Source organism: Clinocottus analis, unplaced genomic scaffold (genome assembly GCF_023055335.1).
Source record: "Clinocottus analis isolate CAN_PGR_092001 unplaced genomic scaffold, fCliAna1.0.p SCAF_36, whole genome shotgun sequence".
Classification (NCBI taxonomy): Eukaryota; Metazoa; Chordata; class Actinopteri; order Perciformes; family Cottidae; genus Clinocottus; species Clinocottus analis.
This window is the reverse complement of record NW_027176109.1, coordinates 186,765-209,000: the sequence shown is the minus strand read 5'-3', so window position 1 is coordinate 209,000 and position 22,236 is coordinate 186,765. Positions and strand designations below refer to the sequence as shown.

Sequence of the window (22,236 nt, the reverse complement as noted above, 5' to 3'; positions counted from 1 at the left end):
GGGGGAAGAGATTTAAGTATTAATGTTGTTCACTTTGGTCCGTTTAATGGATCATAAACCAGCGTAGTGATTTTAAATGAGTAGATTTAGACAACTCATCTGCTGTTTTACAACTTAACATTTTGGAAAATGTGAGAAAATCCTCCAGCTCCCATTTTAATACCCAACATGCCCCATTCAGACAATCTTTTGGCATAAAATACATGTTTTTATCCATTTTTTAACCGAACGACTCAGTGTTTTGACTGAAACTCCTTCCTAACAGGACAAGACTTTGTTTTATTGTGATTTTTGTTACAGATTTTGATTTTTTAGGTCCTAATCTTTCCAAAAAGGTGTCTTATTGAGGCTTTTTTGGGGAATCTGGCTCATATCATGCTGGATGTTCATAGTTACCATCAAAATATATTTTTAAAAGTGATTTTTATTGCAGATATACATTTTTTTCCCAAGACTTTGCTGAACAAATACATACAATAAACACAAGTATTGTGTACGAGTCAAACACAGAGAAAAAGAGGTCTGGAGACAACGTGGTTCCACAGTTTTTAACGGGTTAAATTATATTCTGGTTTCATCTGCAGTAAAATCTGTGTTTACATTCAAGTGACTGACACGTCTTTTTTTAAAATAATTGCTCCTTTGCAGCAACAGTGTTTTAGTCAGTTTCTATTTATTTTCCAAGGATCTAATAATCGCAGAAACGGGCAAGTGCAGACTACTCTGTACACAAAATCCTTGATTAATAACACACACACACACACATACACACACACACACACCCTGAGAACCCTGAGATTTCATGCAAAATGTCCCCGATCCTTTCTCCAGTTTGTCCTCCTGCCAGTCGGTGGATGTTCGTTGCATAACGAGCGTTTTTAAAAGCAGAATGTAGTTTTATTTTTGGTCGTGTTGACTGAAACTAAACTGATTAACACTTCTGCTTTCCTCTCTGTTACTGTTGTTCCTTCTGTTTTCCCCTCCATCCCCGTCTCTCTACCTGGGTTTCTTTTCTCACATCCCTCTCTCTCTCCCTCATCCCTCTCTCGCTCATCGTTTCCTCGTCGTTTGCTTTAGCGTCGAACGTTGTCTGTCAAATTGATTTTTTTCTGGCTTCCAGTTTTCGGGGTGGTTTTTCTTTTAAGCTGTCCAGCCAGACAGAGATACAGTCAAACAGAGACGGTCTCTATCCAATGTCAATTAATATGAAATGAATGCTCCAGGCTGCAGGTTCAGACATAATCACATGTTTTCTCTAAAGCTCTTTCTCCATCTTTCCTGCCTCAGACTCTCTCTTTCCTCCTCATCAGCCCTCCATCGGGGTTCATTTCTAGTTTCTCTCCATCTCCCTCATTTCCTCTGGCAGATCTCTATTCCTGCATCTCCAGTTTACCTCTCAAACTTTCAGCCCCTGCAAACACACGTTCACTTCTGAAGTCTCTCTGAAATGCTTGAGCCCAAAAAAAGTCCAAACCATTTTTTAAATGATTTATTCCCTTTTGTTTTCCAGAGGTATTTTCATGCAATCACTTTGCGTTCATCTGCTTTTGAAATAAAGGAAATGCTCCCCTTTCTTCTCCAATAAAACTCTCCTTCCTCCTCTCCTTTCTGTCTTCGTCGTCTCCTTTGCTAAAGGTCTTACCTTCCTCTCTCCCCCTGAAGGCGTTTAACGTCTCTCTCCTTTTCGTTTTATTTTTTTTTAGGCTAACTTGGCAGTGCAGCAGAACCGTCTGGCCACGGCGAATGTGGACCTTCAGAAGGCTCAGGCCGAGCTGGACGCCAAGCAGGCCGAGCTGGACGTGGTGCAGGCGGAGTACGAGAAGGCCATGATGGAGAAACAGGTCAGTGGGCGTCACTCACTTCTTTTGGCACAAACACATCGCTCAGTTTGCTTTTGAAGAGTTTTAAATGCAAACTTATAAAATGACATCACCAGTTTGGATCCAGGCGTTTCTTGAACTTGCTCTTCCGTATGATTGTTTGAATTCATGTCGCTGTCTTTGTGCTTTTATTGTTCCATCAATAATTTCCTGCAACAATAAGATTTCATGCTTTATTCAGCTCAGTCCCGTCAGTTTAGAGCCACTGGATGCGTTTCATGTGCGGCGTATTTTATGCATTAAAAACAAGAGAAAGCATCTTTGCCAATGAATGAAAAGAACATAGAAAACATGTAGACTTATTTAATTAAGCAATAAGGTACGAGAGCCAGTACTGTATTGTCAATAATGTACAGTTGAAGGTTTTTACTAAACCCTTGAACTGTACATTATTGACGATACAGTACTTCTTCGAGTATATAACATGTTATATTACCCTTGAGTATAAAACATAATGTTATATACTTAAGGCAGTACTGTATCGTCAATAATGTACTGTTCAATGTTGTTACCAAACCTTTGAACTGTACATTATTGTAGATAAAGTACTCCTTTGAGTATATAACATTATAACTATAATGTTATAATTAATAATGTACTGTATAAGGGTGGTAAACCCGACGCGCAGTGGAGGGCCTAACACCCTTAAACAGTACATTATTGACAATAAAGTACTGCCTCGAGTACATAACATTGTAATCATAATACCTTATTAGTTGAGCATTCGTTTGACTGAATTGTGTGTGTGTGTGTGTGTGTGTGTGTGTGTGTGTGTGTGTGTTTTCTGCGTCCGCCCTCTCCGCTCTGTAATAAACAACAACATGTAAATGGAACAGCGTGTGCATCAACACTCTCCGATTAGGAGGTCTGGACAGCCCAAGTTGACTCCTCATTATAATTTTGTGATTAAGACCCAGAGCTCGGTCTCCAGGGGCCAAACGCCAGATTAAAAGCGCTCGCTGCAGAAAGCCTATGCCACATAAAACCTTCGGCGTTATTGCAATTTCGCAACAACAACCTCTTAATTGCCGGTGAGCAGCTGCATTAAAAAAAATAATCATAAAATTGGCTTAAAGGTTGCCGTTTACCTCTTACTCTGAAACGCACTGTCCAATTTAGGACCTTTCAGATGGGAAATACTGACAAGAAAAATACCAATTCATCCAAACATAGGGGGGTTGCATGAGTCCCGAGCCTGTACGAGCCTTACCCAGCATGCATTTGGTGAAAGTCAAGCATCTATCACTTGTCAAACATTTGACAAGTTTTACACCCACGTGACCTGCATGTCTTTGGACTGGTGCACCTGGAACACAATATGTTTGTCCCGAGCTTTTACAACAGCGATCCTCTGCTCAGTTCTACGCTTTTATATTCCAACACCGATGAGAGCATGCTCTCCTCGTGTCTTGGTCGTGGTGTAACGATGCACAGGGCTGCAGAGGACGCGTGGTTGGATGAGTTGCCCGGCAGACACATGAACACTGACCTGCTCTGTCTCTCCTCGCCGTCGCCATCAGACGCTGCTGGAAGACGCTGAGCGCTGCAGACACAAGATGCAGACGGCGTCCAGTCTCATCAGCGGCCTCGCCGGCGAGAAGGAGCGGTGGACCGAGCAGAGCAAGGAGTTCGGCGCCCAAACCAAACGCCTCGTCGGTGGGTAAAGTTTAATAGCGTTAAAGCAAACGTATGGCTTTGAAAAAGATGTCTCCCATTAGACATTTCACTCCCAATGCACCGCTAACCTGGCACAGTTTCTCCACACGCTGATCGTGCCGGCGTTCATTTTTTCACATAATAAACACGTGCACGTGATCAAAGTTGTTGACGCCTTTTGTCTTCTTAGGTGACATTCTGTTGGCCACGGCGTTCCTGTCCTACTCCGGCCCTTTCAATCAGGAGTTTCGCAATCTCCTCCTGAGCAACTGGCAGCGGGAGCTGAAGCAGCGCTGCATCCCGTTCGGCGACAACCTCAATCTGACCGAGCTGCTCATCGACGCCCCCACCGTCAGCGAGTGGAACCTGCAGGTCAGGGATCGGCTGAGTTATTACGAAGCAAAAGTTGAATTTCTGATACGAAAGCATAAATTAGCTGGCATTAATGAGATAAGATAAGATAGACATGAGTCCTGCAGTGGGGAAATTGCAGGATTATAGTCATTTAAATATAAATAAACAGTAAAACAGTAATAAAAAACTCTAAAGAATCCACAAAAGCAGTATTATATTTACAGACAGACTCAAATGTGTTTATTTTGCACCAGTTGGAGTGATTTTAAAGCTCTACTGAAAGCTCAGCTGGTTGTGCAGCCCGGCAGCAGCAGGAAGGAAGGACTTTCAGTCATTTGTTTCCCATCTTCCAGGGCCTCCCCAGCGACGACCTGTCCACTCAGAACGGCATCATCATCACCAAAGCCGCCCGCTTCCCCCTCCTCATCGACCCCCAGACGCAGGGCAAGATCTGGATCAAGAACAAAGAGGCCCGGAACGAGCTGCAGGTTCGGGAGTTTAGTTTAAATGTTGCTTTACAATGTGTGACATGTTGATGGCGACATTATTCTACACAATGAGGGTGTGCTACGCATTAACATTACACACATCACATGTATTTGTTTTTGTCATCTATTCTAGAAATGCAGAATTGGCGAAATGTCCTGAAAACAAAACATGGATTCATAAAATGCATAACTTAATCTACAGCTAATTACATCAGTATTTAGGTGTCATTTATTTTTGTCCCTGTTTTTCTAAATACCATGAGCATTAAAGAGTTCATAGTTTTCCCCTCCACTCGGCTCCTGTGCCAGTTTTTTGCGACGTAAGGTTCAGATTTTCAGTAGCCTCTAAAATCTTGTCCGATGCGATCAATTTCTGCAATGTCCTCTTTTTCCTCTGGATCCTTTTCACCGGCCAACATGCTTTTTCTCTCTCGTACGTCGCCTTGAAAAAAAAAAGCGCTGCAGACTAAAGCCGAGGTCACTGGCCCTGTTACGCAATCTCTGAGCCGAGCGGCTGCATCCTGCCGTCCTGTTAAGAGCGTCTTCGAGAAGCATTTCCCCAAGCAGAGAGGGTTTAAACTCTTTCCACAAGCGACCTCATCGAATCAACTGTATGTAATTGCACTATTTTTACAAGGTTCTCTATGATTTGCTCATCTAAATAGGGGTATTATTAGTTTGAGGAGTCCCAGACAAAAGCTGGCCTTTGTATCTTATGAGGAAGTCGAACATGCGTCTCCTTGACTCGTCTGTTGGAAACATCATGGCTGCTGCTGAGGTTTCTGGGTAATTTAATAATTTGGACATTGTTGTAGCTGACTGCTATCTCCTCTTCTGGTCTCAGATCACCTCGCTGAACCACAAGTACTTCAAGAACCACCTGGAGGACAGTTTGTCTCTCGGGCGCCCCCTCCTGATCGAGGACGTCGGGGAGGAGTTGGACCCGGCGCTCGACAACATTCTCGAGAAAAACTTCTTCAAAACGGGCTCCACTTACAAGGTAACGTGGGGGAAATGACTCTCATGCCACATTGTGATCGATACAATGAACATCCAGCTTGATTTAAGCAAGATTTCCCAACAATGCCCTTTTTGTTTTTCCAACTCCATGGTTCAAGACCGAAACAACAACCTGCAGAGTTGTGAGACCCCTCTATGGAAAGATAACGACCTAAAGAACCAGAAAGATCACAATAAAACAAAGCCTTGGCCTGTTACAGAGGATTTTAGTAAAAAAAAAACTGTGTTGTTCGGTTCAAAAATGGAAAAGTTGCACGCTTTATGCGTAAATCTGCTCGGATTGGGGCATGCTGGGTATTAAAATGTGCTAAAAAGGTTAGTGGACAGTGAGCAATGGGCCCCTCTGTGTCTCAGCATCCTTCTTTCTTGTGACGTATTGTTGGAGTTGGACAGGATGTACAGTATTAAACGAGACAACGAAGCACTCTAAATTGGTCTTTCAGACAATAAATTGGTTTGAACTTTTTAAAAATGCATTTTTGTTGCACCCAAATGTCTTTTTCTGTGTCGCTTGTAAAGATGAATAATTTCCTCAACTCAATTGAGAACTGCATTTTGCATTTTGCATGTGAACTTCACTTATTACTTATCAGAATAATAATGTCAGTGTGATCCTTCTCTATCTCACACACACAAACACACACACACACACACACACACACACACACACACACACACAATCACACAGAATGTACGAGGTTTGCTTCCAGGCATTTCTCTTTTCTCTCATTATCGCCTCTCCTCTCCCGTCTACAGCTGATGCTGGTTATTCAACAGCTGCCTCCCTCTAAACACACACACACACACATATCAAACGTACCACGCGGCTACACACACACACACACATACTTGTACGGCGACTGCAAGTTAGCACGCGTTACACGGCCGCGACGCGCTCAGCCAGAAGTCTCGCGGCTTCCCGTGGAGAGGACCGATTAGCGGCGTCGACGCACTCTATTAATATCCCGGCGTGAGGAGGAAGCGGCGGCGTCTGCGGCCCCGACGGCTCCGGGGACGAGCCGCCGAGACGGATAATTACAAGTTATTCCGGCGCGAGTAATTTAATGCTGATCAGAGGATAAAAAAACACAAGATGCACGTGTCGCGTGCACACTCACAGACACACACGGTCTGTTGAAAACACGGCTGTGTGTTCGCTGACGGCAGGAAAGCTTCATCGGGTCTGTCAGTGTGACCCGGTCATGCACTTTGTAAAACATATCAAGACAGTTAAGGCTGTGGGGCGCGACCCTCTAGTGGGGCGAGGAGGTATCACAGGTGGGGCGTGGAGGGAGAGGCAGATTCTTCAACAAAAAAAAGGGGCATAAAAGTTAGGACGAAAAAAAAAAAATTGGACCAAAAAAAAAAAAGTAGGATCTAAAAAAAAAAAATTTGGATCGAAAAAAAGGCTGTAACAGTAATTTTGACAATTGTAGTCAGTCAAGTTCTCATTTCTCTCCTGGAATGAAAGTGTTTTTTTTTTTCGTTGCCTTTTTTCAAGTCAATGGAAAAAAAGTCGTTTTTTTTTTTTTTTTTGATTACATTTTTTTTGGTCCTAAATAAAAAAAAATTGGTCCAAATTTTTTTTTTTTTTTGGTCCTATTTTTTTTGGTCTTAATTTTTTTTTGTGGCGAAATGGGCTTCCATAAAAAAATTTTTTTTTTTTTTGGTCCTAATTTTTTTTTTTTTTTTGGTCACCTTTTTTTGGTGTGTGTGTGTGGAAATGGGCTTCCATAAATGTTCTTTTTTTTTTGGTCCTAATTTTTTTTTTTTTTTTTGGTCTACTTTTTTTTGGCGTGTGTGCGTAAATGGGCTTCCATAAATGTTCTTTTTTTTTTGGTCCTAATTTTTTATTTTTTTTTGGTCTACTTTTTTTTGGTGTGTGTGCGTAAATGGGCTTCCATAAATTTTTTTTTTTTTTTGGGTCCTAATTTTTTTTTTTTGGTCTACTTTTTTTTTGGTGTGTGCGGAAATGGGCTTCCATAAATTTTCTTTTTTTTTTTGGTCCTAATTTTGTGTGTGTGTGTGTGTGTGTGTGTGTGTGTGTGTGTGTGTGTGTGTGTGTGTGTGTGCGTGCAGGAATGGGCTTCCATAAAAAATTTTTTTTTTTTGGTCCTAATTTTTTTTTTTTTTTTGGTCACCTTTTTTTTGGTGTGTGTGTGTGGAAATGGGCTTCCATAAATGTTCTTTTTTTTTTTGGTCCTAATTTTTTTTATTTTTTTTTGGTCTACTTTTTTTTGGTGTGTGTGCGGAAATGGGCTTCCATACATTTTCTTTTTTTTTGGGTCCTAGTTTTTGTGTGTGTGTGTGTGTGTGTGTGTGTGTGTGCAGGAATGGGCTTCCATCAATTTTTTTTTTTTTTTTTGGTCCTAATTTTTTTTTTGGTCACCTTTTTTTTGGTGTGTGTGTGCGGAAATAGGCTTCCATACATTTTCTTTTTTTTTTGGTCCTAATTTTTTTTTTTTTTTTGGTCTACTTTTTTTTGGGTGTGTGTGCGGAAATGGGCTTCCATAAATTTTCTTTTTTTTTTTGGTCCTAATTTTTTTTGTGTGTGTGTCCAGGAATGGGCTTCCATAAATTTCTTAATCCCACAGTGGGGGAATTATTCTCTGCATGTCACCATCCTTAGTAATGAAGCAGCTTTGTGCTGCTGTGAAGCTTTGGGGCTTCAGTGCCTTGCTCAAGGACACTTCAACATGAAACTATGGCGAGAAAACAAGGATCCAACCGGCTTCCTTGGTCATCTTTTTTTTTGCCAAATATGAGTTATTTTTTGCACATATATAACTTTATTTGTATTGTTCTAACAAAGTGATTGCACATGTTATTAGTTTTTGTCTGATGGAGCAATCTGGTTTACTTGAAAGGAATTTACATTTTCTTTAATTTATTCATTAAAAAAGCACGGATGGAGGAGTCTCAACAAGTTGGAGCATTTTGTTCCATGTTGTCGGGGCGGTGGGAACATTCCTCCAGAGTGGAGACAGAAAAAGTTTGAGAACCACTGACTGCAAGTGTGTGATGACATCTTTAAGTTATTGTAATTTAGAGTTGATTTATCTGAATAATCAGCGCCATATTTTTCAAATTTTCTTCTGATAATCACACACGTGTGTAGATATGTTGTGCCGCACTTTACCTTGTGTGTCTTTCCTTCTCTGTGTGTGTGTGTGTTGTGTTTGCAGGTGAAAGTTGGTGACAAAGAGGTGGACGTGATGAAGGGCTTCAGGCTGTACGTGACCACCAAGCTGCCGAACCCGGCGTACACGCCGGAGATCAGCGCTCGCACCTCCATCATCGACTTCACCGTCACCATGAGAGGACTGGAGGACCAGCTGCTGGGCCGAGTCATCCTCACGGAGAAGCAGGTGAGTTTGATTATTGTTTAATTTAGTCTCCAGACCTCCTTTTCCCTGTGTTTGAGTACTTTATTGTATGTATTTGTTCAGCAAAGTCTTGGGAAAAAATGTATATCTGCAAAAGAAAGATATTTTGATGGTAACTTTGAACATCCAGCATGATATGAGCCAGATTCCACCAAAAAAGCCTCTTGGAGCGTCAATAAGACACCTTTTTGGAAAGATTAGGACCTAAAGAATCAGAATCTGCAACACAAATCAAAATAAAACAAAGTCTTGTTCTGTTAGGAAGGAGTTTCAGTCAAAAAACTGTGTCGTTCAGTTCAAAAATGGAAAACAAATACATATTTTATGCCAAAAGATTGTCTGAATGGGGCATGCTGGGACTTAAAATGGGAGCTTTAGGATTTCCAAAAGGTTAAATAGTTGCTTGATTATTACTTAGATCCTTATAGTTCCTTAAAAAGCCCTTAACACCTTCCTTAAAGTTTACCTTTATGTTTCCTCTATGAAGCACAAACCGTGTCACAAAACAGCTCAGAGGTTATTTCCACCGTTTAAATATTGAACCAGGCAATTATTACAGACATATGCACCAATAGCAGACACACACACACACAAGGACACACACGAGTCAATGTAAATACTTTATGAATGTGAAGTGAAAGAAAAAGCTTGGTGCTGCTACAGGAAGTCCAATGTCCCGCTAGAATAATGGCTGATCGCGAGATGGGGGGATTTTGGCCTCGATGGGAAAAGTGGTTATTAAATATGAATTTAATCCTCCTGCGAGCTGAAGCTGCTGTCTGGCTCATAAATCCTGTGCCAGCGTTTTACAATCCCAGCATCTCTGCTCTGCCACCGGCTTCGCGTCACAGCTCCCGTGTGTTGAAGACGCCTCGTTTAAAGCCAACGAGTTCCACAGTAAATAAATAAATCATTTCATTTTCACGTCGTGGTGTCGAGCGTTTTCTTCTTCTCGGAGTCGCTGCAGCGTTGCGTCAATCTGCTGCAACACGTTGTGCTTTTTACTCAATGTCGAGCCTCAGCAGTTTGTACTTTAGTACCAAATTATTTGACAAATTACGTTCACACCGGAGAATAAACTCTGATTTAAATGAACAGTGCGTAACATTTAACATTTAGGGTGATTAATGTGCAGATGTATAATATTCATCACTACACTTTTATTTATTTGTGTTTAATGATCTGAAACTAAGAATCATTGTGTTTTTGTTGGCTGAGCCCCATCTCTCTCTCTCTCTCACACACACACACACACACACACACACACACACACACACACACACACACACACACACACACACACACACACACACACAGACAGATGGAGTGAAGTCAGCAGATAGAGGCTGTGATGGAGACGCTGAGGTGGAAATGACTCATGTTGATGACAGCTTCACTAAAACGCCAATAATTCATCGATACACCTGTTCAACAAACAAAAACTAATTCAATCGGCTCTGGCTGCACTTGTATTAACTTGTATTAACACTTAATAATACGAGTGTTACCTGTAGACAGTGAACCAGCAGAGGACATGAGGACTATTGTATTTATCTTATTGACATTTTAGATGCGTTTCCAGTGAGATTCCTGGATTATATTATGACTTTGCTGTTGTAAACTTTGCTGTTGTTGCAATAGAAATATATTAATACATTTAAAATATAAATAAATTAAAGTCCTGTTCTACATATGTTCTTAAAAGCAGTTGTTTAGTCATGAAAACAAGAGGAAGGATTGAGAAAAGCGTAGGAGTATTTAGTTGCTTGTAATCTGCACTCTCACCACTAGATGGCACTAAATCTCACACACTTCTTCCACGCTGTGCTCGAGTAGACAACGTAATCATGAACCTGTTGGTTGTGTGAATATGAATGAGGTCATGGAAATGATGACAAGGCAAAAAGTAATAGCCACAAAGCGTGTAAACTGTGTAAACTATATGTAAAACTATATGTATATATAAACTATATTTATATATAATCTATATATATATATGCAATCTGTGTTCATGACACCAGGAACTGGAGAAGGAGAGGACGGACCTCTTGGAAGACGTGACCTCTAACAAGAGAAAGATGAAGGAGCTGGAGGACAACCTCCTCTACCGACTCACCAGCACACAGGCAAGACCACACTGGGAGTACTGGGAGAACTGGAGAAGAATTTAGATTTTCTAGCTCATAATTTTGATTCATCTCCTAATCTTGATTTCCTAGCTCACAACCATGATTTTTTTATCTCATAATCTCGATTTTCTATCTCATAATCTTGACTTTCTATCTCATAATCTTGACTTTCTATCTCATAATCTTGATTTTCTATCTCATAATCTCGATTTTCTATCTCATAATATTGACTTTCTATCTAATAATCTTGACTTTCTATCTCATTATCATGACTTTCTATCTCATAATCTTGATTTTCTATCTCATAATCTTGACTTTCTATCTCATAATCACGACTTTCTATCTCATAATCTCGACTTTCTATCTCATAATCCTGACTTTCAATCTCATAATCTCAACTTTCTATCTCATAATCTTGACTTTCTATCTCATAATCTTGACTTTCTATCTCGGCTGCACAATGAGATGAGCTCACAGTCGACCTCATCCAAACACTTTAACCACAAACAAACACTTTAATTCACGTTAATTACATTTATCTGGTGCAACATAAATACATGCAAGTACTTTAACTTTTTATTCTGTCTGCATATTTAATTTAATATTACTACAATATTCTTCTTCTTCCCGTTTTTATTACAGTTTTACTGTTTATTTATATGGATTTGTTTATAAACTGTCTCTCGTGTGCACTGCTGCTATAATCCAGCGGGACTAATACAGGATTATTTTATAATTATTTGGCGGCGGTGATGGGCTTCCATACGCAGCAGACTGAGTTGTTGTTCACGGGAAGAGTTTCTGTCTCCTCGTAGGGTTCGCTGGTCGACGACGAGAGTCTGATCGTCGTTCTCGGCAACACCAAGCGCACCGCTGAGGACGTCACTCAGAAACTGCAGATCGCTGCCGAGACCGAGATCCAGATTAACGCCGCCAGAGAGGAGTACCGGCCCGGTGAGTCCGAGACCGACAGGATCTGAGGGGTCCAGCCACGAACCCTGAAGTTAAAAGACGTTTTGAGCCTCTTTTTTAAATCGTTTATACTCTCCAGGACAATATTGTGACGTGACTTCTTGTCTGAAGACGCTTTTTGCCCTCCTGCTGTGTTCCCAGTGGCCACCAGGGGCAGCATCCTGTACTTCCTGATCACGGAGATGAGCATGGTGAACGTCATGTACCAGACCTCTCTGAGGCAGTTCCTGGGACTCTTTGACCTTTCTCTGGCTCGGTGAGAACGTGAAGCTGCTGCTGTTTGTCGTGTTCTTCTCAGCGTGGGGTCGCGTCGGCCTCACAAAGTCCTACGAATCTAAACCCGCGCAGCGTCTCAGCGGGGGGCTTGTTTTGTTCATCGGTATCTTCCCTTCATCGGGATCTCGTCTTAGGAAACTTATTATAATTCAGACTTCTGTGGAGCTTCATCAGCCGTCAACAAAATATGGAAAAAGGACAACAACAAAGAGCGAAACAATAATAAATGTGCTTCACATAGCTGGTGCTGTATGAGAGCGTTGTAGTTCAAGATGTGGACAACTAAACAGAGGGTCGGTGGTTCGATCCCCGGCAGTTGTAGACGACATGAAGTTTTCTTGATACTGAACTAAAAATTGCTCCTTTGTAGTTTGTAAGTATTGTTGACTTGAAGCCTCTACGAGCTAAAGGGAATTATTTTCACGTCACGTTAAATGGTAAAAGGACTTGTACTCGTACTTGTACTTGTACTGCGTGTTTCTACTCTTCGCACCACTCAAAGCGCTTTAACACCACATGTTGAAGGTGGAAGCTGCAGAAACATCGTTAAAACTCAACACTGATACTTAAACTGTGATTTTCTTAGCTTTTAGAAAAAGGTTTGCTGCTCACATGAACACAGCGGGCGACTTTTTCCTTTTTTTTTTATCCAGCTACCCATTCATTTGCTCGCTTAAATAATTTTTCATCTGACCAAACCACTAATTATGTCAATATTTCCAATCAGACATAATTCACTCACACCGAGCGCCACATGCGTCCACCATTAGGTTCGTCTGACCTCGCTGCGGGTCTGCATTTTAATTTGTTAGAGTTAATATTAGATTTAAAGCCATGTGACGTGACAGCGGGAGCTCAAACGGGCTAACAGGATGAAGATTGAATGAAACTCAACGTGTGGTTCCTGCGGTGCTGTTTCCTGACTCAGGTCGTCCAGAAGCCCCATCACCAGCAAACGCATCGCCAACATCATCGAGTTCATGACCTTCCAGGTGTACAAGTACGCGGCGCGCGGCCTGTACGAAGAGCACAAGTTCCTCTTCACGCTGCTGCTGACGCTGAAGATCGACATGCAGAGCAACAGGGTGAAGCACGAGGAGTTCCTCACGCTCATCAAAGGTGAGAGGAGCACGTGGAGCGACCCGCAGATGTTGTTTTCTAAAAGTTACGTTCTCGATTCTTGAAGTTTTTGGAGGCTTTTTTTTTTTTTTGCACGTGCGAGAAGCTCGAGCCAAAGAAAAGCGCGTTCGTACTCGTATGAGACTGCGTTCAGGTGTCGCCGTCCAGAGGAAAAAGCGGCAAAGCGTTGTTGTGCAGCGGTGACTCACCTGCAGAACTGCCTCCGGGCCTTTTGATCCCACCAGACGGATCGTTCACCTGGTTTCTTTCTGTCATCAATTATGTACCAAGCAGAGCTTCTCAAGGTCCACAATTCAAACACATTAGTACTGAATCAGACGTATGGAGGGCGCCTCACCGCGTGGAGGGAAGCTGGGTAAAGCATGCAGCTATCGAGCATGCAGCTAACTAGCATGCAGCTAACTAGCGTGCAGGTTCTCCATCCGTCCGCTCCGAGCTGCTGGACCTCGACTCAGTCCGACTTTCGTGTAGATTTTTTCCCAAGGCTTCAATAATCATTCTGTTTTGCATATGAATATATTCATTTTGTGTGTGTGTGCACATGTGTGTGTAATTGTTGTGTGTGTTTTCCAGGAGGTGCATCTTTGGACCTGAAGGCCTGCCCTCAGAAACCAGCTAAATGGATCCTGGACATGACCTGGCTCAACCTGGTGGAGCTCAGCAAACTCTGGCAGTTCTCTGATATACTGGATCAGGTACAACACACACACACGCACACACACACACACACACACACACACACACACACACACACACACACTTGATCAATGTCGCCGTGCCCCGACAGGTGTACGATACCTTTCTTTATCTGACAGAGCTTCAATGCATAAACACTGCTCATATGTCAGCTGTGCTTATTAAATATTTTTCACAGCTCTCCTTTGCTCTAGTAAGCATGCCAATATCAGTCTCACCGTGTCTTGCGTCATCACACACACACACACACACACACACACACACACTTAAACACGATGGACTGTCACTCACACACCCTTATGGGTGACTGACAGCCTGGCGGCTCTCATGGAGGTAAAAGCTCAGTGCTCTGTGAAATGAGCTTAGTTTGGGGGGAAAAAAACTACCAGTCAATTATTTTTGGCTGAGCACACACACACACACACACACACACACACACACACACACACACACACACACACACACACACACACACCCTTGCATTCCTTCACATGCACAAATACATTCATTAAAGCTGCATGTTTGTGTGGTTTGATTGAACATTTCTTATTTTAATGAAATCAGCCCTAGTAAAAGAACAGAGCATGTGAGTAACTGTTATGTCAGAGCACCTGAAGACAGACACACAACCATCTTAGCCCCTCCTCATCAATAAGAAACTTCCTTTTTTAACATGTGTTAAACATCAAGTAAAAAGGAACCTGGTTTATTGTCCATGTATCTGGTTTTACGCGTCAGAAAGAGACGATAGCCGTGTCCTTAAATCTAAAATAACTGCTGACATAGACAAACAAAAGCTACTTAATATTAGATTTGTAAAATTCAAACCTGTACACAAAGATAAATGTGCTTACTGACCGGCTCCATGTAACTATAAGTTATACAACCACCAGGTCAGTGTGCTGCACGCACCGTAAACACAATGTCTGACTTCCTGCTTGCACCTGATCGCCTCCGCTAACCTGGTTTCCTCCGTGCATGTCGATGCAGTAATTAGCGGGGCATTTGATGTCGCAGCACATTTGCATATGTTGCGCTATCGAGCATTAATATCACTTCTAGAAGAGCACACGGCGCCGACACAGACCGCCTGACGCTCAGCTCGGTGTGACACGCTCATGATTATAATCATGTGTGTTACATGACGCGTTACATGAGGTCTGTTGAGAACTGATCATGCACTTTACGTACTGAGACATATTCTGTTTGTCAGAGCATCTCCCCACAGAAGACATTAGCATGTAAAGTATATTTTTGGTTCGTAAAACAAGTGATGAATATCGGTTGGTTTAGGCTGTGGCATTTTTATTTGCAGCCTGTGTTTCCTTGTTGGCATTTTTAGAGAAGAAGGGACAAAAAAATACTGTGAAAGATGCTGTGCAGGACCGAGAGCTGCAGGAAGACTCAAGCTCATTGTGTCCTTCAGCACATGAGGACAATCTGGACAGTTTGTGTGCGACTGCACAGTCGATGCGCTTCAGAAGGAAGGTTGACCAGCGATGAAGGAGCGGTCTGCTCACACATCTCTGTTGCAGATAAGTCGTAACGAGAAACAGTGGAAGTCGTGGTTCGACAAGGAGGCCCCCGAGGAAGAGGTGGTGCCCAACTCCTACGACCAGGCTCTGGATTGTTTTCGGCGCCTGCTCCTCATACGCTGCTGGTGTCCCGACAGGACCATCGCACAGGTAAGAAAAAAGACACCTGGAGGCCTCCGGGATCACCTATCGGCTTCATCACACTTTGGTTTCCACTTTCTTGGTTCAAGTCCGATTCCAGTCGTCGCTCATTTCCATCAAAATGGGTTTGCAACAGTGCGATAGCAGTCGTAGCGTCGTTTATGTTCCAATGAATAAATAACCATGAAACAAGCAGAGTAGCCTAAAGCAGCAGCGTCGTAATCAATACATGGGTCAGGGCTGGGAAAGAGCTTAATGAGAGTTACTCCGTCAAGAGGAAGAGTCTTAAAATGTCTACAGTAATATCTCCCACGGCCAAGTCTTTGCTTTTCTCCCTGAGCCTAAATATCTACAATGGCTAATGGACATTCACTTCTTACTGATAAATAGTTGTTTTGCTCCATTGCAGATGAGCCTGGAGAGGAATTAAGTGTTTTTCCGCTCACAAAAAGTCCAGCAGTCGCTTACTGTCGACTGAAAAACAAATCCTTTGAACTCGTCCATCAGTTCCAGACCTTCCAGAAAGTCAATGGATTCTAATATGTATTTTTTCTTCTTGGCATGCATTACTAAATGTAGTAAACAGAGATGTTTATTTGTGCGTCATTCCTTTCCCTTTCTGCTCCAGGCTCGTAAATACATAATGGACGCGATGGGGGAGAAGTACACCGAAGGGGTGATTCTGGACTTGGAGAAGACGTGGGAGGAGTCGGAGCCGCGAACTCCTCTCATCTGCTTCCTGTCGATGGGCTCGGACCCAACCGACACCATCATTGCGTTGGGGAAGAGGCTGAAGATTGAGACCCGATACGTCTCCATGGGGCAAGGACAGGAGGTCCACGCTCGCAAGCTTCTGCAGCAGACGATGGCCAATGTGAGTCGGCGGCGGGAGCTTCCTGAACAACAGTTTAATGCAATATGTTGAACTCGACGTCTCTGAATTATGTGTTTCTGGATTGTCCCGGAGCTCTCGGGTCCTTTACAGACAAGACCAACAAGTTCAGAGTTGGTTTGTTTAAGATCTTCAGTACCTTATAATCCCTTTGTAGTCCTTAGATTATATATGGAATATGGATTATAACCATAACCGTAGAAGTCTGGTTACAAGCCGCTCCTACCTACAGTAGGTATCCCCGCTGTAGCTAGCTAGCGCTGCTGCTAGCTCCTCGCAGGAGCAAGCTAAAGCTGCTGCTAGCTCCCCCTTATAGCTAGCTAGCGCTGCTGCTAGCTCCCCGCTGTGGCAAGCTAAAGCTGCTGCTAGCTCCCCACTAGAGCAAGCTAGAGTTGCTGCTAGCTCCCCACTATAGCTAGCTAGCGCTGCTGCTAGCTCCCCGCTGTGGCAAGCTAAAGCTGCTGCTAGCTCCCCGCCTTAGCAAGCTAGAGCTAGTGCTAGCTCCCCGCTAGCTGCTGCTACTACTGTTCGTGTCCCCGCTGCTGAGTCGGGCGTCGAGCCAAAGCTGGTCCCGCTACCTTCGGGGGTCATAGTGGAAAGCTAGTGGGAAACTAGCAGAGAGCTAGCCAGGAGCTAGCAGCAGCGCTAGCTGGCTACAGCAGGGAGCTAGCCGGGGACACCCACAGACGGTAGCGGCGTCTTTGTAACCCGGCTCTTGCGGTTCTCCCATGTGTTCGTCGTCCCCAGGGCGGCTGGGCCTTACTGCAGAACTGCCACCTGGGTCTGGACTTCATGGACGAGCTGATGGACACGGTGACGGAGACGGACTTTGTCCACGACTGCTTCCGCCTCTGGATGACCACGGAGGTCCACAGACACTTCCCCATCACCCTTCTGCAGATGTCAATCAAGTTCACCAACGAACCGCCGCAGGGCCTCAAGGCGGGGCTTAAGAGGACCTACGGAGGTGGGCCCGCTTCGATTCAGATATTAATAAAACATATCCAATACATCCCATTTCTGAGCAACTTGACGCTGAACTACGTAAACACGTCCACACCATGTTCTGGAAAATGTTTCCCTGCATCACTACGAGGGAAATAAAATGTCAAATGTCAACAGATTGATCCTCAGTTTATGATCGCAGGAGGATCAGACGTGTGCGTGTCTGTGTGTAGCACAACGATTAGCATTCAGACTGTTGTGATGTGTGCGTGCATTAACTCATTTGCAGATGCTCATGCATGAACTAAAGAGATGTGATCGCATCCTCTGGGGGGAAAGTCAGCAGGAGAAAGACAATGAGTCTTAATTCAGTGTATTTTACACGCTTGTCTTCAGCTCTTCAATCCTAACTACAATTGAAAAAACCCATTTCTTCATCAGATTAGTGGAGATCACACTTTGTGTGGGCAGCACATCCACAATATGTTTCCCATGTTACAATTCCCAGAAGATGTAAGGCTGAAAACCTCACATGTTGGACCGCTTATGAGACGAATATCACAGGTTTTTATTTAATAATTAATGCTGATATTTTCAATTAATTATTTTTAGATTAATGTTGGGACTTTCAGCTGCAGTTGTAATTCCCTCTGAGCGCAGCGAGATCTCCCAAACTTCATTAGAGCTAAAGGAAAGCCAAAGGGACGTTAGCCTATCTCCCAAAAAAGGTTTGCCAGCTTGCATCACTCAGTTAAAAGTCTGCATACGGTGCTGTAATCTGGTCAAATCTAGACTTTGAGACATTGTTAAATCATAAAAATGTTAATTTAAAAAAATAAAAACACATGCATTTCAAAAAATCCATCTCAACGCATGTTTTTAGTCCCAACATATCTTTGTATTAGTCTTTAAAAGGGGAATCTACACTGGTGTTTGTTGCTCGTGTATGTCGCTGGAAGGCTTTGGCTTGTCTGCAGCTTGGTGAAGATGGCTGCTAATGTCGCCACGTATTCCCTCAACAGGTATAAACCAGGACCTTCTGGACGTCAGTAACATGGTGCAGTGGAAGCCGATGCTGTACGGCGTGGCCTTCCTCCACAGCACCGTGCAGGAGAGGAGGAAGTACGGCCCTCTGGGCTGGAACATCCCCTACGAGTTCAACCAGGCCGACTTCAACGCCACCGTGCAGTTTGTTCAGAACCACCTCGACGACATGGACATGAAAAAGGTAGGAGGTCGCACCCACGCACGAACACGCAACACACAAACAAACTCACACAATGTCCTCCAGGGCGTGTCGTGGACCACGGTGCGCTACATGATCGGGGAGATTCAATACGGCGGCCGCGTGACCGACGACTACGACAAGCGCCTCCTCAACACCTTCGCCAAGGTGTGGTTCAGCGAGGACATGTTCGCGCCCGCCTTCAACTTCTACCGAGGATACGGCATCCCCAAATGCTCCAACGTGGACCAGTACCTGACCCACATTCAGGTGAGTCACTGAAAACCTCACAAAGAAGGAAAAGAGGAACGATGAGGATGAGACGTTTCTGCAGGACGCGCCAGATGCAGGCTGCCTCGTGTGATTTGTACTGTTCCTTTTACTACAGATTACGTCTGATTTATTTATGCCCTTGTGTCCCCAACTGGTGTGTGTTGTGTGTCTGTGTGTGTGTGTGTGTCTGGGGGGCAGTTCCTGAGCTAGTTTCATTAAAGTTAGTTTCATTATGATGGATGCTCACAGCTCCCAGGCTCAGCGAGCTTAGTCCTCTGCACCGCCTCTCAAATGGAGAATGACAAACACAGCCTTGGAGAACACACACAAACACACACACACATGAGCGCACACACATGACGGACATGTTGCACAATGACAACATGCATCCAAAAATAATAACGCAAACTCTTAGTTGTTCCCGATCGACACATAAATGAGAACAAAAGTCATGTGCTGATAAACAAGAAGCTAAAAGATGTAAAATAAAATCGTGTTTGTGGAAAGCTGCCCAGATTAAATCTACTTCCTGTGCGCTAATTGCAGTTTCACACTATTGCAGCATTCCTGAAGGCGTAAAGGAGGTTTGTTTGAGTAGTTTCATGAGGATCCTCATTAGCAGACTTCAGTACCATATGGCTCGTCTCCTCGTCATCACTCAGAGACGCTAACAGTCTCTGCACCATTTAAAATGATGCAGTTCCTCCTCACTGCCTTTGATTTGACAGTAGCTCCTTTCCTTTAGTCACTTTTAAAGTTCAAAAGTCCACAGCAGAAACACTTTGGCCCTGATTTGAATCCCCCTTAAAAAAAGATTTTTTTACCCCAATTAAAATGTCACGGCTTCCTTTAAGTGCGGCCGCACTTTGCACATTGTGAGTTCTTTTGTATTTGACGAGAGCAGCTGAACAATTGGTATCGACGGCTGCAGATGTTCCCCAGTAGAGAAACACTTTAACACGGTGTCAGGTCTGTTTGCTGCTTTGTAATGTGCCAGATAATTACAGTGGAGAGATTACAGAAAATGAAGCAGATGCAACGCTGGTAATCGTTGCAGCACGAGACGGCATCGGTGTCTCGTTGCTGCCGGTCGCTGCGCTCACGTCCTGTTTGATGTGGTTGAGAATCTAATGGCCTGGTGTCATTCATGCAGATGTTTTCCTCTGTTTAGTAGCATCACTGGCTGAGATACAGGCGTCTGGAGCTTAGCTGTTAGCGAACAGCACCGTTTAAATAGTAAATAAAGTCTGAAGCATGAATGAAATGTCCAACATGCTGCTGGGAGGGAAGAAGTCTTTGAGACGTGAAGCAGCGGCCTCCAGTTCCCTGAGGCTTCCAGCTCCAAACCCACCAGGAAGCACACACACACACACACACACACACACACGATAAAGAGAGAGAGACTCAAACCACAAACAGCTGTTCTACGCACCTCAAACATTCAGAACATATTTAGCTCTCCGATATCTTCTGATTACTAATTATGTTAAAAAGTGTAGCTTCATGTTTTCTGCTCTTCAGCCGTCAAGCTGCTCCAGACGGTAATTGACAGATTTTTTTGATTTTTACCGCTGCAGATATTAATACCAAAAACTGTGTCTATGTGTCTTGATCCATCTGGAGAAACCAAAACATTCTGCAGCCGAAGGAAATAAACACATTTTGTTTGGGATCATATCACAAACGGTCGTCTCCTCAGGCGCCGGCCGGCTCGATGAGACCGCAGGAGAAATATCATGACTGTTCACAGGGAGCGCTTTCACTGGAGGGTGACACTGTGTGTGTGTGTGTGTGTGTGTGTGTGTGTGTGTGTGTGTGTGTGTGTGTGTGTCAGAGGAGGAGACACTCGGCTGCAGCACAGCAGTGAGCTCAGCGCTGATGTGTTTGGAAGCTGAGGTGTAAAAAAAATAATAAAACGGGTTTCACAGATATCTGCACATAATATACTTTATACACATTATATACTTTATACACATTATATACTTTATACACATATTATACATATTACACTTCATACACATTACACGTTATACACATATTATACTTTTTACACATAATTTACTTCATACACATATTATACTTTATACACATTACACTTTATTCACATATTACACTTTATTTACATATTACACTGTTTGTGCAATACATCTACTATATTTTGTGCCTTATTTCTTATTATTTCGTACCTTGTAGCTTGTACCTTGTTTCATTCATCAGCTCTGCGTCTCATCTTTTGTCTCTTCTGTTCTCTCCTCCAGTCTCTGCCGGCCTACGACACCCCCGAGGTCTTCGGCCTCCACCCGAACGCCGACATCACGTACCAGAGCAAGCTGGCCAAAGACGTGCTGGACACCATCCTGAACATCCAGCCCAAGGACAGCTCGTCGGGCGGAGGGGAGACCCGGGAGGCCGTGGTGTCGCGGCTGGCTGACGACATGCTGGAGAAACTGCCTCCCGACTACGTGCCTTTTGAAGTGAGTGAGTGTGTGTGTGTGTGTGTGTGTGTTTGTGCGCGCAGCCCGAGGTGTGTTTAAAAGGAAGTGAAGCAACGTGTTCCAGCGCTCTGCAAAGTGGCCGGTGTGAGGTGATGAAACATTTTGTGTGTTTGAGACGGTGACAGACGGCGAGAAAAGGGATCAAAAATAGAAGCTAATGCTGCTAATGCTAATGCTGCTAAAGCTAATGCTGCTAATGCTGCTGACTGTGTTGTGTGCAAGCTTTGTGTTTCTTTTTTGCGGTAAAGTGAGGGTAGAATGTGACTTCTCTGAGGCACAAAGAACATCACATCAACGCGTCGGCTCTCAGCGGTTTATGAGAGCAAGAAAACTGGATTAAAACTCCAGAAATTAATCTGTAAATGACGCCATCAGTCTGACTCCTCCAGGAAAACGATCACAACCAGAAGCTTCTCTCCTTTTCTCTGTTCTTTGCAATTAGTGGTCACTATGGAAACCTCACATCCTGTGTGTGTGTGTGTGTGTGTGTGTGTGTGTGTGTGTGTGTGTGTGTGTGTGTGTGTGTGTGTGTGTGTGTGTGTGTGTGTGTGTGTGTGTGTGTGTGTGTGTGTGTGTGTGTGTGTGTGTGTGTGTGTGTGTACCTGATGGAGCTTTGAGTGTTTCATGCAGAAAATCAAAATCTTACTCTCCACACTTCATGTTAAGGTGGTATGCATGTGTTAAGGTGGTATGCATGTGTTAAGGTGGTATGCATGTGTTAAGGTGGTATGCA

At 43.5% G+C, this 22,236-nt stretch overlaps 1 protein-coding gene across 1 annotated transcript in view; it reads left to right on the top strand.

Annotated features, from left to right (window-relative positions):
• The window catches only part of dnah5 (dynein, axonemal, heavy chain 5), an 85,349-nt gene that overhangs the window by 58,422 nt on the left and 4,691 nt on the right, over positions 1-22,236 (top strand). The window contains exons 67-83 of the mRNA XM_068596331.1: positions 1,704-1,841; positions 3,401-3,536; positions 3,727-3,908; positions 4,244-4,378; positions 5,223-5,378; positions 8,584-8,766; positions 10,806-10,910; positions 11,729-11,867; positions 12,027-12,141; positions 13,090-13,280; positions 13,875-13,996; positions 15,533-15,682; positions 16,302-16,547; positions 17,313-17,532; positions 18,533-18,738; positions 18,802-19,005; positions 21,267-21,482. Of these exons, the coding sequence (XP_068452432.1) occupies positions 1,704-1,841; positions 3,401-3,536; positions 3,727-3,908; positions 4,244-4,378; positions 5,223-5,378; positions 8,584-8,766; positions 10,806-10,910; positions 11,729-11,867; positions 12,027-12,141; positions 13,090-13,280; positions 13,875-13,996; positions 15,533-15,682; positions 16,302-16,547; positions 17,313-17,532; positions 18,533-18,738; positions 18,802-19,005; positions 21,267-21,482 (2,844 nt within the window). The remainder of the gene's footprint in view (positions 1-1,703; positions 1,842-3,400; positions 3,537-3,726; positions 3,909-4,243; positions 4,379-5,222; positions 5,379-8,583; positions 8,767-10,805; positions 10,911-11,728; positions 11,868-12,026; positions 12,142-13,089; positions 13,281-13,874; positions 13,997-15,532; positions 15,683-16,301; positions 16,548-17,312; positions 17,533-18,532; positions 18,739-18,801; positions 19,006-21,266; positions 21,483-22,236) is intronic.